The sequence below is a fragment of the Balaenoptera physalus genome (assembly GCF_965194825.1).
Source record: "Balaenoptera physalus genome assembly, chromosome: 5".
In the NCBI taxonomy this organism is placed as follows: Eukaryota; Metazoa; Chordata; class Mammalia; order Artiodactyla; family Balaenopteridae; genus Balaenoptera; species Balaenoptera physalus.
In genome coordinates, this window is record NC_138884.1 from 49,054,254 (window position 1) to 49,072,125 (window position 17,872).

Here is a 17,872-nt window from a genome sequence, read left to right on the forward strand (position 1 = left end):
CTGAATTAGTAAGATGAATAAGAGCAATGTCATAAGGAACTGGGAATACTTTTATAAGATACCCATACTATACCTCAGTAATAAAGTGTTATTTGAAGGAAGATGAATATTAGTAAAAAAAAATGTTCACTCTAGGGCAACCATTAAAATTTTTTTTAAAAAGTTTAATTGATACACAGAGAGAGGAGATAAAAGGAAAACATGTAAAATGCTCAGTTAAAACCAGAGAAGACAGAAGGGGAGTAGGGGGACCCAAATAACAAATGCAACAAATACGAAAGTTTTAAACAAGACAGATATTAATCCAACTATATCAAAACTCACTTTAAATGTGACTGGACTAAATGCACCAATTAAAAGACAGAAGGTCAGAGTGAATTAAAAAACACATCTCAACTATATGGTGTCTATAAGAAAGCCGCTTTAAATACAAATAATCAGATAGACTGAAAGTAAAGAGATGGAGAAAGGTAAACCATGCTAACTCCAGTCAAAAGAAAGCTGGAGTAACTATATTAATTTTAGACAACAGTCTTTACAACAAGGAAAACTATCAGGGATAGTTAGAGGTATTACATACTGACAAAAGGGTCAATTCTCTAAGAAGACTTAACAATCTTTAACACGTATAAGCCTAACATGAAAATCCCACATGCGGCAAGCACTTATAGAACTGAAGGAAGAAAAAAACAAATGCACTTTGGAGTTGGAGACTTCAACAGCCCTCATACAATAATTGATAGATCAAGTGTGCAGGAAATCAATACGGTTTACTGAACAGTACTATCAACCAACTAGAACTATAGTTGATATTTTCAGAACACTCCATCCAACAACAGCAGAACTCACATTCTTCTCAAACTCACATGGAATATTCACCAAGACAGATCACAGGGACTTCCCTGGTGGCACAGTGGTTAAGAATCCACCTGCCAATGCAGGGTACATGGGTTCCATCCCTGGTCCGGGAAGATCCCACATGCAATGGAGCAACTAAACCCATGCACCACAACTACTGAGCCTGCGCTCTAGAGCCCACGAGCCACAACTACTGAAGCCCACATGCCTAGAGCCCGTGCTCCGCGACAAGAGAAGCCACCGCAGTGAGAAGCCCGTAAACTGCAACGAAGAGTAGCCCCCACTCGCTGCAACTAGAGAAAGCCTGAGCACAGCAATGAAGACCTAACGCAGCCAAAAATAAATTAAAAAAAAAAAAAAATCACATACTGGGCTGTAAACACACCTTAACAAATTCAAAAGAATAGAAATCATATCAAATATGCTATCAGATTACAGTGGAATTAAACAGAAAATCAGTAACAAAAGACAGCTGGAAAATCCCCAAATATTTGGAAATTAAACAACATGCATCTAAATAACATGAGCCAAAGAAGTGTCAAAAGAAATTTTTAAACATTTTAAACTGAATGAAAATATAACTTATCAAAATGCATCAAATGCAGTGAAAGATGTTCTTAGAGGAAAATTTGTAGCACTAAAAACATATATTACAAAAGATATAAAAATAGCCTAACCTTCTACCTTAGGAAACTAGAAAAATATGACCAATTTAAGCTTAAAGGAAGCAAAAGAAAAGAAATAAATGAGGGCAACAAATCAATGAAATTGAAAACGAGAAAAACAGAGAAAATCAAAAAAACCAAAGCCTGGTCCTTTGAAACGATGGGTAAAATTAGTCTCAGTCTCACTACCATATGAACGGTGCCCCTGTCTTGAGTGTATCTTCCCTACAGCTCCTCAGTTTTCTTCTGAAAAACAAAGCAGATATACCACTTCTCTGATTTAAAACCTCTGCTGATTCCCTATTGCCTAAGAATAAACTGAAGCACCTTAATCCTGCTCCACTGAAAGTACCTCCCAGCCTTGCTGGTTTCTTTAGCCCTCTGTGTGTTTGTGTATGGTGTTCTCTCTGCCAAGGAAGGCCCCTCTTCCACTCTTCCTAGCAGCTAAGCTCTCAGTCCGCCTTCTCAGAAGTCCTTCCCAAACCTCCAGGCAGAACTTGTTGTTTTATCCTACCATGGTACTTTAAGAGTCTGGCATAAAATATTCATTAAGAGAGACAGTATAGTATAGTGGTTACAGAGGCTTTGCAACTAATTGCCTGGATTCAAATCCTAGCTGCACCATTTTACCAGCTGCGTAACTTCAGCAGGTCAGTCACCATCCTTGTGCATCAGATTCCTCAAGTGCAAGAAGAGAGTAACTATCAGAACCTAGGCCAGAGTGGTGGTGAAGTGTAATTCACCGAATGAGGTACTACACAGAAAACGCTTTAGGGTAATGTCTGGCACGGGTGCTCAGTAAGCGACAGCTATTCTTACTGCTATTCTACTGTAACAAACATATACCAACTAGTGGTTATTTACTCCCACTAATTTATCATGTCTTCAGTGGTGAGAACCAAATCTTATTTAACTTTGTATCCCTAGTTCATAGTAGGTGGGGCATAAATAAATGTTAAAAGACTTACATACGGTCATACACCTACTACATGGTAGCATCATATTTTATGTGCAGACATTCTGAATTCCGGATGTGCTACTTTTACTATTCCTCACAAAAAATTACATATTACCCATAAAAATTTTAAAAAGTTATGTCCTAGTTTTCATCGTATAGAAAGTCTTCACAGTTCATAAATGTTGAAGTTCTTAAACATCTCCAGGAGAAAATTACATTGACAACCATTTGTTCTTAATTGAAAAGTTACCAAGTTGCTTAAATAAAGATCATTTCTTTCTGCTTAATTATCAGTATCTCTCATTAAATTACAAATTCCCTAAAAGCAGGCTACGCTCTCCAAATCCTTAACAACTAGCTGAGGATTTAGTACAGAATAGAAATGAACAAATGAATGTAGCAACAATTCCCATAGCTTTAAGGGAAAGTACAACTTTCAAGGCTCTTCATTACCTGGCCCCTAGATCTAACCCTCCTCTTTATTCCACCCATACTTTGTCTCCTGCACATCTCCCTGATGTGCCTTCACAGTTCTGTGCCTTCATATACCCTTCCTGGGGTGGGAGTGGTGGGTTCTCCCCCTGCAAGTATACATTTAGCTAATTACTAATCATCCTGCAAATCTCAGCTCAACTGTCCCCTCTTCTAGAAAGCATTTCCTAATTTCTCAGTTTAATAAAGAGGCTCCCTTCTTTTCCCATACAATCCTGGGCATATCTTTATTATAGCATTTCTCACCTTGTTATGTAACTGTTATTTTGTTTATCTTTTTCCAACACTAATAATATAAGATTATGGAAGGCAAAGATCATGTCCTATGCAACTTCTTCCCTCAGTGGCTAACACACTGCCTGGCAAAAAAGATACAAGCAATACATGATTAACAAATGAGTAAAAAGTGATCAATAAAAGTTTAGACAATGAATGAATCAGAGGCAGCTCAAGCCAAAAATAAGTTAAGGTTAATTTAAAATAGGCCAAAGAGAAAGAATTTTCTCTAAATTCCTTATCTGTTTATTTTAAAACAAGAAGGCTTAGATGACTACTTTGTTCTTTATGGTTTGTTTAAATTCAGTTTTATTACTTGAAAAAATAATAAACCATTACCATATGACTATTTTTCTTGGGAGGTGTTAAGTACCCCATAGGAATAAAAGTATTCAGGGAAAACTGGTATAAATTCGGAAAGTAAGAACTATGAATGTGAATGCAGAGGCAGAAGCAGAAAAAAAAAATCACTATTAATAGTTAGGTTTGGTTGGTAAGCAGAGGACGATAAAACAAAAGGCAATAAGTAGAATCCTCCACAGGGAATTGGTGCATCAACAACAAAGGAATATCCAAAAGAAGTAGTCAGCTCCCCAGTATTTATAACAAATCATCACGGAATGAGTTGGAATATATGCTGTGGTCTGAAAGCAATGAAAGGAAAATGACAAATGCAAAAGATTATGCAGAATTGTATTAGTAAAACCTCACAAATGAAAGAAAAAATAAAACAATGATATCAACAAAAATAATACTGTTAATGAGGGTTTAAGCTGTGAATTCCTATACTTTTATATTTATAAAAACATTAACATTTATACATTCAGATAAATTTTGCCCTACCCATTAGTTATCTTAGAAGGTTATATTCACATAATGATGCTGACATGGTTCAAAATACTTTTAAAAATTCCTCTTTAAAGACTACCATCAAATAACACACAAGGGAATCCCCATAAGGTTAACAGCTGATCTTTCAGCAGAAACTCTGCAAGCCACAAGGGAGTGGCAGGACATATTTAAAGTGATGAAGGAGAAAAACCTACAACCAAGATTACTCTACCCAACAAGGATCTCATTCAGATTTGATGGAGAAATTAAAACGTTTACAGACAAGCAAAAGCTGAGAGAGTTCAGCACAACCAAACCAGCTTTACAATAAATGCCAAAGGAACTTCTCTAGGAAGGAAACACAAGAGAAGGAAAACACCTACAATAACAAACCCAAAATATTTAAGAAAATGGGAATAGGAACATACATATCGATAATTACCTTAAATGTTAATGGCTTAAATGCTCCCACCAAAAGACATAGACTGGCTGAATGGATACAAAAACAAGACCCGTATATATGCTGTCTACAAGAGACCCACTTCAGACCTAGGGACACATACAGACTGAAAGTGAGGGGATGGAAAAAGATATTCCATGCAAATGGAAATCAAAAGAAAGCTGGAGTAGCAATTCTCATATCAGACAAAATAGACTTTAAAATAAAGACTATTACAAGAGACAAAGAAGGACACTATATAATGATCAAGGGATCAATCCAAGAAGAAGATATAACAATTGTAAATATCTATGCACCCAGCATAGGAGCACCTCAATACATAAGGCAAATGCTAACAGCCATAAAAGGGGAAATCAACAGTAACACAATCATAGTAGGGGACTTTAACACCCCACTTTCACCAATGGATAGATTATCCAAAATGAAAATAAATAAGGAAACACAATCTTTAAATGATACATTAAACAAGATGGACTTAATGGATATTTATAGGACATTCCACCCAAAAACAACAGAATACACATTTTTCTCAAGTGCTCATGGAACATTCTCCAGGATAGATCATATCTTGGGTCACAAATCAAGCCTTGGTAAATTTAAGAAAATTGAAATCGTATCAAGTATCTTTTCCGACCACAACGCTATGAGACTAGATATCAATTACAGGAAAAGATCTGTAAAAAATACAAACACATGGAGGCTACACAATACACTACTTAATAACGAAGTGATCACTGAAGAAATCAAAGGAGAAATCAAAAAATACCTAGAAACAAATGACAATGGAGACACAATGACCCAAAACCTATGGGATGCAGCAAAAGCAGTGCTAAGAGGGAAGTTTATAGCAATACAAGCCTACCTCAAGAAACAGGAAACATCTCGAATAAACAACCTAACCTTGCACCTAAAGCAATTAGAGAAAGAAGAGCAAAAAACCCCCAAAGCTAGCAGAAGGAAAGAAATCATAAAGATCAGATCAGAAATAAATGAAACAGAAATGAAGGAGACAATAGCAAAGATAAATAAAACTAAAAGCTGGTTCTTTGAAAAGATAAATAAAATTGATAAACCATTAGCCAGACTCATCAAGAAAAAAAGGGAGAAGACTCAAATCAATAGAATTAGAAATGAAAAAGGAGAAGTAACAACTGACACGGCAGAAATACAAATGATCATGAGAGATTACTACAAGCAACTCTATGCCAATAAAATGGACAACTTGGAAGAAATGGACAAATTCTTAGAAATGCACAACCTGCCGAGACTGAACCAGGAAGCAATAGAAAATATGAACAGAGCAATCACAAGCACTGAAATTGAAACTGTGATTAAAAACCTTCCAACAAACAAAAGCCCAGGACCAGATGGCTTCACAGGCGAATTCTATCAAACATGTAGAGAAGAGCTAACACCTATCCTTCTCAAACTCTTCCAAAATATTGCAGAGGGAGGAACACTCCCCAACTCATTCTACAAGGCCACCATCACCCTGATACCAAAACCAGACAAAGATGTCACAAAGAAAGAAAACTACAGGCCAATATCACTGATGAACATAGATGCAAAAATCCTCAACAAAATACTAGCAAACAGAATCTGACAGCACATTAAAAGGATCATACACCATGATCAACTGGGGTTTATTCCAGGAATGCAAGGATTCTTCAATATACGCAAATCAATCAACGTGATACACCATATTAACAAATTGAAGGAGAAAAACCATATGATCAGCTCAATAGATGCAGAGAAAGCTTCTGACAAAATTCAACACCCATTTATGATAAAAGCCCTGCAGAAAGTAGGCATAGAGGGAACTTTCCTCAACATAATAAAGGCCATGTATGACAAACCCACAGCCAACATCATCCTCAATGGTGAAAAACTGAAACCATTTCCACAAAGATCAGGAACAAGACAAGGTTGCCCACTCTCACCACTATTATTCAACATAGTTTTGGAAGTTTTAGCCACAGCAACCAGAGAAGAAAAAGAAATAAAAGGAATCCAAATCGGAAAAGAAGAAGTAAAGCTGTCACTGTTTGCAGATGACATGATGCTATACATAGAGAATCCTAAAGATGCTACCAGAAAACTCCTAGAGCTTATCAATGAATTTGGTAAAGTAGCAGGATACAAAATTAATGCAGAGAAATCTCTTGCATTCCTATACACTAATGATGAAAAATCTGAAAGTGAAATTAAGAAAACACTCCCATTTACCATTGCAACGAAAAGAATAAAATATCTAGGAATAAACCTACCTAAGGAGACAAAAGACCTGTATGCAGAAAACTATAGGACACTGATGAAAGAAATTAAAGATGATACAAATAGATGGAGAGATATACCATGTTCTTGGATTGGAAGAATCAACATTGTGAAAATGACTCTACTACCCAAAGCAATCTACAGATTCAATGCAATCCCTATCAAACTACCACTGGCATTTTTCACAAAACTAGAACAAAAAATTTCACAATTTGTATGGAAACACAAAAGACCCCGAATAGCCAAAGCAATCTTGAGAACGAAAAATGGAGTTGGAGGAATCAGGCTCCCTGACTTCAGACTATACTACAAAGCTACAGTAATCAAGACAGTATGGTACTGGTACAAAAACAGAAACATAGATCAATGGAACAGGATAAAAAGCCCAGAGATAAACCCACGCACATATGGTGACCTTATCTTTGATAAAGGACGCAAGCATATACAGTGGAGAAAAGACAGCCTCTTCAATAAGTGGTGCTGGGAAAACTGGACAGGTACATGTAAAAGTATGAAATTAGAACACTCCCTAACACCATACACAAAAATAAACTGAAAATGGATTAAAGACTTAAATGTAAGGCCAGACACTATCAAACTCTTAGAGGAAAACATAAGCAGAACACTCTATGACATAAATCACAGCAAGATCCTTTTTGACCCACCTCCTAGAGAAATGGAAATAAAAACAAAAATAAACAAATGGGACCTAATGAAACTTAAAAGCTTTTGCACAGCAAAGGAAACCATAAACAAGACCAAAAGACAACCCTCAGAATTGGAGAAAATATTTGCAAATGAAGCAACTGACAAAGGATTAATCTCCAAAATTTACAGGCAGATCATGCAGCTCAATAACAAAAAAACAAACAACCCAATCCAAAAATGGGCAGAAGACCTAAACAGACATTTTTCCAAAGAAGATATACAGATTGCCAACAAACACATGAACGAATGCTCAACATCATTAATCATTAGAGAAATGTAAATCAAAATTACAATGAGATATCATCTCACACTGGTCAGAATGGCCATCATCAAAAAATCTAGAAACAATAAATGCTGGAGAGGGTGTGGAGAAAAGGGAACCCTCTTGCACTGTTGGTGGGAATGTAAATTGATACAGCTACTATGGAGAACAGTATGGAGGTTCCTTAAAAAACCAAAAATAGAACTACCATACGACCCAGCAATCCCACTACTGGGCATATACGCTGAGAAAACCATAATTCAAAGAGTCATGTACCAAAATGTTCATTGCAGCTGTATTTACAATAGCCAGGACATGGAAGCAACCTAAATGTCCATCATCGGATGAATGGATAAAGAAGATGTGGCACATATATACAATGGAATATTACTCAGCCATAAAATGAAACGAAATGGAGTTATTTGTAGTCAGGTGGATGGAGTTAGTCTGTCATACAGAGTAAAGTAAGTCAGAAAGAGAAAAACAAATACAGTATGCTAACACATATATATGGAATCTAAGGGAAAAAAAGATCATGAAGAACCTATTGGCAAGACGGGAGTAAAGACACAGACCTACTAGAGAATGGACTTGAGGATATGGGGAGGGAGACGGGTAAGATGTGACAAAGTGAGAGTGGCATGGACATATATACACTACCAAACGTAAAATAGATAGCTAGTGGGAAGCAGGCGCGTAGCACAGGGAGATCAGCTCTGTGCTTTGTGACCACCTAGAGGGGTGGGACAGGGAGGGTGGGAGGGAGGGAGATGCAAGAGGGAAGAGATATGGGAACATATGTATATGTATAACTGATTCACTTTGTTATAAAGCAGAAACTAACACACCATTGTAAAGCAATTATACTCCAATAAAGATGTTTAAAAAAAAAAAAAAGATTGCTTTCACATCATTTTATAAGCTGTATCTAAAACTTAGTGTCATCATATATCATGTTTTACCAAAAGTGGAATTACCCAGCTTGCTCATTTGTCTTAGTTTCCAAATTTCCCCCAAATAACTTCTGCAGATTACTAAATATCAAATCCTTTCAAAAAGACTGAAAATTCACCACTAATAATCAAAAGAATGCATCGCAGACTCTGAAGCTGATTATGGGGAAAAAATTCTAAATAGTTACTGAGCAGTGCATTGTTGAAATTTAATTTCTTAAGTGTCTGCCTACTGTATGCAAGTTGCTGTGGGAGTACCAACTCCCGTTTCTAACCACCTCCATGGCGTGGCTGTATTTCTTCTAAAATTCCAAACAGATCAGTATATAACTTTCCTTAACAATGACACAATCCGTGGCTTCCCTGGTGGCGCAGCCACTGAGAATCCGCCTGCCAATGCAAGGGACACGGGTTCGAGCCCTGGTCCGAGAAGATCCCACATGCCGCGGAGCAACTAAGCCAGTGGGCCACAACTACTGAGCCTGCGCTCTAGAGCCCATGCGCCACAACTACCGAAGCCCGCATGCCTAGAGCCCGTGCTCCGCAGCAAGAGAAGCCACCGCGGGGAGAAGCCCGCGCACCGCAACGAAGAGTAGCCCCCGCTCGCCGCAACTAAAGAAAGCCCGCGTGCAGCAACAAAGACCCAACGTAGCCAAAAATAAATAAATTAATTAATTAATTTTTAAAAAGACACAATCGCCTACAATGAGATAGAGTCAAAACCCTTTGCAAGGTATAAAAGGCTCCTCAAAATCTGTTGTCCATATAATTTTGAAGCTCTATCTTCTGCAATATCCCTCCTCTCAGCCTCGGCTCACACCACATCACCTAACTGCTGTTCCCTGAACAGGCCATGCAATTTCAAACCCTTGTTGCTTTTCCCACATGGTCTTTCCTCTTCCGGAAATGGCCTACTCAGATTTTTTTTACTGCCTGGCAACCTATCATGAATAGTTCAGGACCTTATTTAATTCTAAAACAATTTAAACCTAACTCTATAGTAGCAACTTGATCACTGATTCAAAGAAATATTTATCAACGCACTCCCCATCCCACCTGAATCTCTCTCTGCCCCAGCCACGTAGCTCTGCTTTCAGTAGCTTATATTCGCCATGTCCTTGCCACCAAAGCAATTAAGACATTAATTTGAAAAACAAAACTTTTTAAACATTTAGAAGAAAATGTTGGAAAATATCTTTATAATCTCAGGGTAAGGAAGAATGTCTTAAAAAAAAAGAACTACACACACAAACACACACGACCTTATCAAAACTAAAAACTTCTGTACATGAAAAATTAACAGAAAACACAAGCCACAAATTGGGAACAAAATATTTGCAACACCTATAAATAACAAAAAAGCATTAGATCCAAAATATGTAAAGAATAGCTACAAATCAATGAGAGAAAGGCAAACCATCCAATACAAAAATGGACAAAAGACAAATAGGCATTTCACAAAAAGGGTAAAATGAATGACCACAAATATTTCAAAGGCTGCATAACCTCATCAAAGGAAATGGAAATCAATACACAATACACAATTTTCTGTCTGCTCTTTGCTCCTTGTTGTAAGGATGTTTGTTCATTTACCCTGTGTGTATGTCTGACCCACCCCAAATCCACAAATACTCATTCTCATCCCCTAGAAAAACATGCATTTAATATCCACATCAAGCCTCTCCACAAGGGTTATGCTAACAGTCAACAGCCAATAACCTAGTCTGACCCCCTATAAGGGTATTTCTCAACCTACCCCAGGTACAGTAAAAACATCCTAGGATTCATGGAGGGTATTTCCAGTGAACAGGAAGCCTTTCCACCATTCCTTGAAAATGAACCTAGTGTGAGGTCAGTGACCTGTGTTTTTTATATTCAACTTTTTAGTATTTGCCACAGTACCTGAAACACTGAAGATAATTAATAAATGTATTATGGATGGCTGGGTGAATAGTTGGATGGATGGAGTGAGGCAGGAAATCTTCCTGCTGACACCTTATTTGTTAACTTTTCCAGAAACTCCTCTATCATAATTATTTTAAACACTCTTTATTCACTTAATAGAGGTATATGAATGAAAACAATTAGGAAACTTATGAAATCTTTAAAGAACATACTTTAAAATATCAAAGGTGGTACTGATATAAATCTTAAGGACAGGGCTTCCCTGGTGGCGCAGTGGTTGAGAATCTGCCTGCCAACGCAGGGGACACGAGTTCGAGCCCTGGTCTGGGAGGATCTCACATGCCACGGAGCAACTGGGCCCGTGAGCCACAATTACTGAGCCTGCGCGTCTGGAGCCTGTGCTCCGCGACAAGAGAGGCCACGATAATGAGAGGCCCGCGCACCGCGATGAAGAGTGGCCCCCACTTGCCACAACTAGAGAAAGCCCTCGTACAGAAATGAAGACCCAACACAGCCATCAATAAATAAATAAAAATTAAACTTTAAAAAAAAAAAAATCTTAAGGACAAAAAAATTATGTGTTACCAGATATAACCCTTTGCTAATCAGTGTTTATTGCTTCCTTATAATTCTGGCATTAGATCTTCTACAAATGAAATACAAAAATGTCCCATGGCTAAGGGGTACAGGTGCATTCTCACTAAAGGGGTTGAAGGATGGGGGTTGAAGACTGAAGAGGCTGAAAAGAAAGGAGGGGAGAAAAGAATAAGAAAGCTATGTTTCTCTATTCTTCCACCAGAGCAAAACATAAGAATGATTACCACAAATAGCCATGTCCCAATTACATCATTTCACTGTTGTTCACATATAGCCTATTTTTAAAAATGCCTTTGGGGAAGAATGAGAGGAAAAATGTTATTCTTATCAGTTTGTTATTTAATAGATTTTATAAATCCATCTGAAATATTAACAATAATATTTAAAATATACTGTCATTCTTGGGAAGTCAAGTTACTAAAGTGAATAACCTTGCATAGTACAACCCAGTTCACCATATTTTTCTTATAGGAGTCTCATCTTCCTGTTAGAAGGAATGCCATGTAATAAAATACATAAAATACTACCTTGAATGAACTGACCCCCTGACACTGGGGAGATGGCTATTTCCTAGGTTTGTTTATGTATTTTAAACATTCTATAATAAAGCCTAACTCTCATTATTTGGGGGAACAATTTAAAAAGCACTGATTTTTCTTTCAGAACTGGAGGATCAAGCACACTAGCTATTCTTCTCATTCTGCTCCTTTTATATTTCACAATTAACAACTCAACTAGAGCTGGGGGACAAGGGTAAAGACCTTACAACTAAAATCTCCTAGTTTTGATATTTGCTAGCAGGTTTAGCACTGGAGGTTAAAATTAAATACATCATCTAGTTATCTTATCTCCAATGTCTGGGCTTTTGAATCCAAAAGCCTAAACAGAAGAGTTGCTAAAACAGAAAATGTAAGCTATAAGAAATAAAATTTTCAATAAATAAAGGGTACAGAGTTTCATTTTGTTAACCACCTTCCACCTACAAAGTACATAAGACATTCTAAAAATTACAATTGGTTTTAAGCAAAATTTACTAGGTAGGGAACAGCAACAGGCAAAGACTTGAGATTCAAGAAAAGATAGATTATTTTTCATATTTATTTTTCTTTTTGAAATTACATTCAGGAAAGTTATCCTATGGTCAAAACTGAGTCATCAGGGGCTTCCCTGGTGGTGCAGTGGTTAAGAATCCGCCTGCCAATGCAGGGGACATGGGTTCGAGCCCTGGTCCAGGAAGATCCCACATGCCACGGAGCAACTAAGCCCGTGTGCCACAACTACTGAGCCTGCGCTCTAGAGCCCGAGTACCACAACTACTGAAGCCCGCGTGCCTAGAGCCTGTGCTCCACAACAAAAGAAGCCACCGCAGTGAGAAGCCCGCACACCGCAACAAAGAGTAGCCCCCGCTGGCCGCAACTAGAGGAAGCCCACAACTAGAGGAAGCCCACACACAGCAACGAAGACCCAAGGCAGCCAAAAATAAATAAATAAAAATAAATTTATTTTAAAAAAAAACTGAGTCATCCCAAGACATTTTCGTTTATGCATACATTTATGTTCCTAGTAGAACATATATTAATTCATTCAAAAATACTGAGAGCTACACCAACTTTGATTACTTAAAATATTTGGACTGGTTTTTCAAAGTAACTATTCCTACAGTGAAACTTGCTATTATATATCCAGGTTTTTAAAAAACATCACTTATTTTTAATTTTTGAATGATTAAAAATTTTTTATACCATTTAATATACTCTCAAACTTCAGATAACAACTCATTTAATTTCAAATTGATTGTTCCTAAAAAGCAAAATTTAACACTTTAAACAAAATGGGAAAAAAAGAGACCCATGAAACAATTATATTTAATTATATTTTTTAAGTAGTTTTTGAATTGGAATACAATAATATTTAAAGAAATTGATCAAGAATTTCCAATACACGTTTCAAGGATCATAACAGTTACTAATTAGATTGTTAAACATAACATAAATGTCTTTAAAGAAGGTAAGAGGTAACAGTGAAACTTGCTGAAACTTCATGAAGCTTGAAAATTAAATCATATAATTTTAAATTTCAAAGACAGTCCTCTACCAAACCATGGTAATAAAACCAGTGGCTGATTGACATAAGAACAAACAAACCAAAGTACAGATGAGAGAGCTCGGAAACAGATCCTTATATGTACTGGGAACCTAATACACGATAAAGGTCACAGGAAAAGGGTGTGATTGTTATGCAGATGGATTGGGAAAGTGACAAACTCTTAGAATAAAATAAATTAGACTCACACCTACAGCCATACACAAAGGTGGGTAAAACTACAAAGTTAAGAGAAGAAAATATATAAGGATATCTTTATGAATCATGTAAAACTTTCTTAAGCATAACTTCAGAGCTGCATGCCATAAGCAAAAATAAAATGAATGTGATTACATCAAAATTAAATACTTTGGCTCAGTAAAGAACATTGTGAACCAAGCAAAAAGAGAGATAACACAATGGGAGAAGATATTTGAAATGTCTAAAACTAAAGGGATTATAACTTAGAATTTACAAGGAATTCCCAAATCAACAAGAAAAATATAGCAATCTCAATTTAAAAAGATATGAACAAGCAAAATGGAAGGCCATCAAACGTAGCAAGAGATATTTTAACTTACTTGATAATCAAAGAAATGCAGAATAAAATAAGGAAAGGCCGCTTTATACCTATTAGATTAGCAACAAGCAGAAAGCTGGAAAATGCCTTGTGTTCTTGGAGATGTGGACAGGACCCACATATATGACTGATGGAAAACAGACAGAGGATCTAAAGGGCAGTGTGTATTACTCAGTATTGCATTCTGCTCCTCAGCATATATCCCAAAGAAATTCTTAAGGGTGAGAACTTGTAAATGGATGTATACCGAACTGTTATTTGTGGTGACTGGGGACTTGTAGGCTATTTGGAGGTCCATATCACTGCCCATCACTAACAAACTGAGTAAGTAAAACTGGGTTGATGTACAATCATTCATATTCATTTAAAAGTATATATTTCACACGAATGCATCTGAAAAACATAATGATGAGTGAAAGGAACTAAGAAATTGGATGAAATATATATTACATACCAGTTCTTGAATACTAGATATACATACACTCAAAACAAGTATTTTTCAAGAACACGCACGAATGATTGACACCACCAAATGCTTCAGAAGGGCTGTGCCTGTCCCTCACTAAATGTGCGGCTCGTTAAAGGAAATAATTAATTACCTTCCGGTACTTTTGAATTTAGTTAAACTAAGCCCAACAAATCACTGTTTTATATAAGAACTATGTATTTATATTAGACAACTAAAATTACTTAAATAACAAATTTTTCATTTCTTGAATGACTCTCAATGAAACGATATTTAAATCAGATACAAGTAGGTTTTTTTTTCTAAAGCGATTTCCTCAATTTAGCCTTTTTATTCCTCTGACATTAAAAAATTTCCTTAAAGGAAACTTTATCTGCTCCATAAGCAACAAGAAAAAAACTGGTATCTGTAGGAATATTTGGCTAAAAGTTTCCTGTTTTTTTGTTTTTTTGTTTTGTTTTGTTTTAACATTCGTGACTGTTAGAATGGTATAAACAAAATAAAGTCGGGATCGACACGTCCATCATCTTGGGGAGGAGGGAATAACTCTCTTGGTTGGCCAGTGATAACTTGCCACCTATCATAAGCTATAAGGAAACAGGACCTGACTCAGAGAGGGAAGAGCCAAACCAGTCAACTTCCCTCAGATCCAGGAAGATTTCCACTATCGGAGAGAAAAAGGGGAAATAAAACTGGGTTCTTTATTATGTCAAAATAAATTGTGCAGTTTTTAAAAACAAAATAAATCTGAGCTTCTTCCAATCCTCAGAGAAGCCTACCCATGGTTTTCATCAACAGGAAATCATATTGAGAATACCAATGGGGATGGTACTGTAGTATTCGATAGCTGAGATATGGTTTTAATAAAAGAAAGCAACTTTCAATTAGTATTTTGGAGTCATTACAACTTTGGCATAATCTGCCATTCTTTCTATGGAATTATGGTTGAGGATGATGACTTCTGCACTATAATATTCTGAATCAAGAGTAAAGTGTAAAATGTCAGCCACTGTTGCTCTAGGTGGATCCTTGGGATATAGTGGTGAATACCAACAACAACTAGCAAATGTAACATTTACCATTTGTTACGAAATGACAACTCTTTTAGGATATCTGATTTCATGGAGCTTAAAGTCTATGGTGTGATATAGGTGTTGCATGTTATACCACGGAAGTATAAGACACTAGGGGAAAGAAAGTATAGCAGGGAAACCTAATCTAGCTGCAGAGTAGCCGGGCTGTGGGGAGGAAGAGTATCAGGGAAGATTAAGCACATTTTTTGAAGATTTTCAACAGCAGAAGAAAACAAATAGACTTCACTGCCCATCCACAGGCTATTCTAGACAATCAGGTTTTTGCAGCTTTGTTTTCTGTATGTTAACTCTTCACACGCAAACTTTTCTATACGTGATTTGTAATCAGTTTTTCCAAGTGGAAAACACCAGCCGTCTGCCCTTGAATCATTTTAAGAGTCTAAAGGGACAGCATCAGCAATTAGCAGCCAGGGCTGGAGTTAATCCCTAAGGAAGTCTTGTTTCTTGCTTCTGTGTCAGTTTTTGTCTAGGAAATACAGAGTTAAGATCCATACCCAAGTACAATGCTAGTTATTTTCACAGAAATGTATTCATTTATTCCCTACCACAAGTGGTACAATGCCTACTTTATACATTAAGAAACTGAAGTTCAGAGAGGTGAAAGCAACTTGCCAAAAAATCCAATAACTAGCATTACGTGAAATTTGAATTCAAGACACGGAACTTGAAGACCAGTGCTCTTCCTATTAACTGGAAGCTGTCTCTTTGTCTTTATGAAATATTTTTATTTATGAAAGCAACTGTGATTTTATTTTCTAACTATTCCTAGCAATGATAGTACTATTTGTTCTTCTCTAAAAACATTTGGACAAAATTAACCCAAGTATTTTTGTCCCCAAGAAGTTAACAAAAAAAACACACAAAACCCATGTTTACTCTGTGTATCTCCCACGGAGGGTGTAACCAGACTGGCAACAAGAAATATGATTCATGCGTAATATCCTGGCGGAGAGTTCTTAGTATCTCGACACACATCTGACAGATCAAGGGAATGTTATATACACCTAACTATATTTTCTTTTCCTTTGAATTTTCTGTTCTCTCTCTTTTTTTTAATATTTATTTTACTTATTTATTTATTTATTTTTTGGCTGCGCCGGGTCTTCGCTCCGGCATACAGGATCTCTGTTGCGGAGCGTGGGCTTCTCTCTAGTTGTGCCGTGCAGGCTCCAGGGCGCATGGGCTCTGTAGTTGTGGCGTGTGGGCTCCAGAGCGTGTGGGCTCTGTAGCTTGCAGCACGCGGGCTCTCTAGTGGAGGCGCGTGGGCTCAGCAGTTGTGGTGCACAGGCTTAGTTGCCCTGTGGCATGTGGGATCTTAGTTCCCCAACCAGGGATGGAACCCACGTCCCCTGCATCGCGGAAGGATTCTTTACCACTTGGACCACTAGCGAAGTCCCTCCTGTTCTCTCTGGTTCAAGTCTTTCCCAATCCGCACACCATGCACTCAACCACATAACCCCAAATATGGAACAATATTTAGAAATAGTAAGGAAATAATTTCCTGGCAGAACTCCTCGAAGTAAAATTACAAATAAAAATATATTACCAGCCATTAAATATAACAATGTATTATGTATGTACTTTAACATGTTCTGAGCAATTTTTTCCATTAAAGAAAAATAATATGAGATAATAACCTTAGAAAAAATTTACTCCAACATCGACAGAAACTATTCATCTTATTCTTCTATGAATAAAATAATATACTTTTATATTATCCTTATAAAATGATTGCTTTTGATGTAAAGAGAAATTCAGGTTTCATGGACTATTTTCCCTGCATATTCACTATAAATGTAAATGCCAACTCTTCCAGCCTCTACTGTTCCTTACCTTGGTCTTAGGCTAAGCTAAGTGGTGTGGTGGAGCCAGCTCATACGAGCTCGTGAAAGCTGATGGCCAAATTTTCAGAAATTGTAGACAGCCAGTTGTCAAACCTTAATAGCCTGAAACCAGCCATGGGGAGAACATTTATATCAAAGAAATCAGCAAACACTAAAAATGGGGGTTCCTTGGGGTCTTTTCCTGAACAGCCGGTTGTTAAACATTTATCAGCACACTACTGTGCTTAGGCCTCACTAGCACTTTAGAAGCTCATATTTTATTTACTTCATTATGTCTCTTCTTTTTCTCTTTAAACTCTGACTTTGTCCTTCTATTTAATTTTTTTCCAAAGCCTACCATTGAAAATATTTAGACTTAACCTCAAAGAGTTACAAGATTATGACTAAGGATCTAAATTAAAAATATTATTTCACCAAAATACTCTCATAGGAAATGTTTCCCTGAATCCTTATCTGATTGACCTGATTTAGCATCCTCTGCTACTTTAAAGGCAAAGTCTATTCCTTGTGAGGTTGCTAAGACTAAATTTTTATTCTGATATAAATATTTTGCTTGAAGCTTATGCA

At 36.8% G+C, this 17,872-nt stretch overlaps 1 protein-coding gene across 11 annotated transcripts in view; it reads right to left on the minus strand.

Annotated features, from left to right (window-relative positions):
• WDFY3 (WD repeat and FYVE domain containing 3) overlaps nucleotides 1-17,872 on the minus strand; it is a 270,532-nt gene that overhangs the window by 181,173 nt on the left and 71,487 nt on the right. For 7 of the 11 annotated variants that reach the window (XM_082463214.1, XM_082463210.1, XM_082463212.1 and 4 more), the window contains exon 1: nucleotides 3,220-3,322. The exons of 3 other annotated variants lie outside the window; for them this stretch is intronic. In XM_082463214.1, the coding sequence (XP_082319340.1) occupies nucleotides 3,220-3,293 (74 nt within the window). In that variant the 5' untranslated portion in view covers nucleotides 3,294-3,322. Of the gene's footprint in view, nucleotides 1-3,219; nucleotides 3,327-17,872 lie in introns of those variants that run through there. One more of the 11 variants, XR_014264054.1, reaches the window with a different exon arrangement.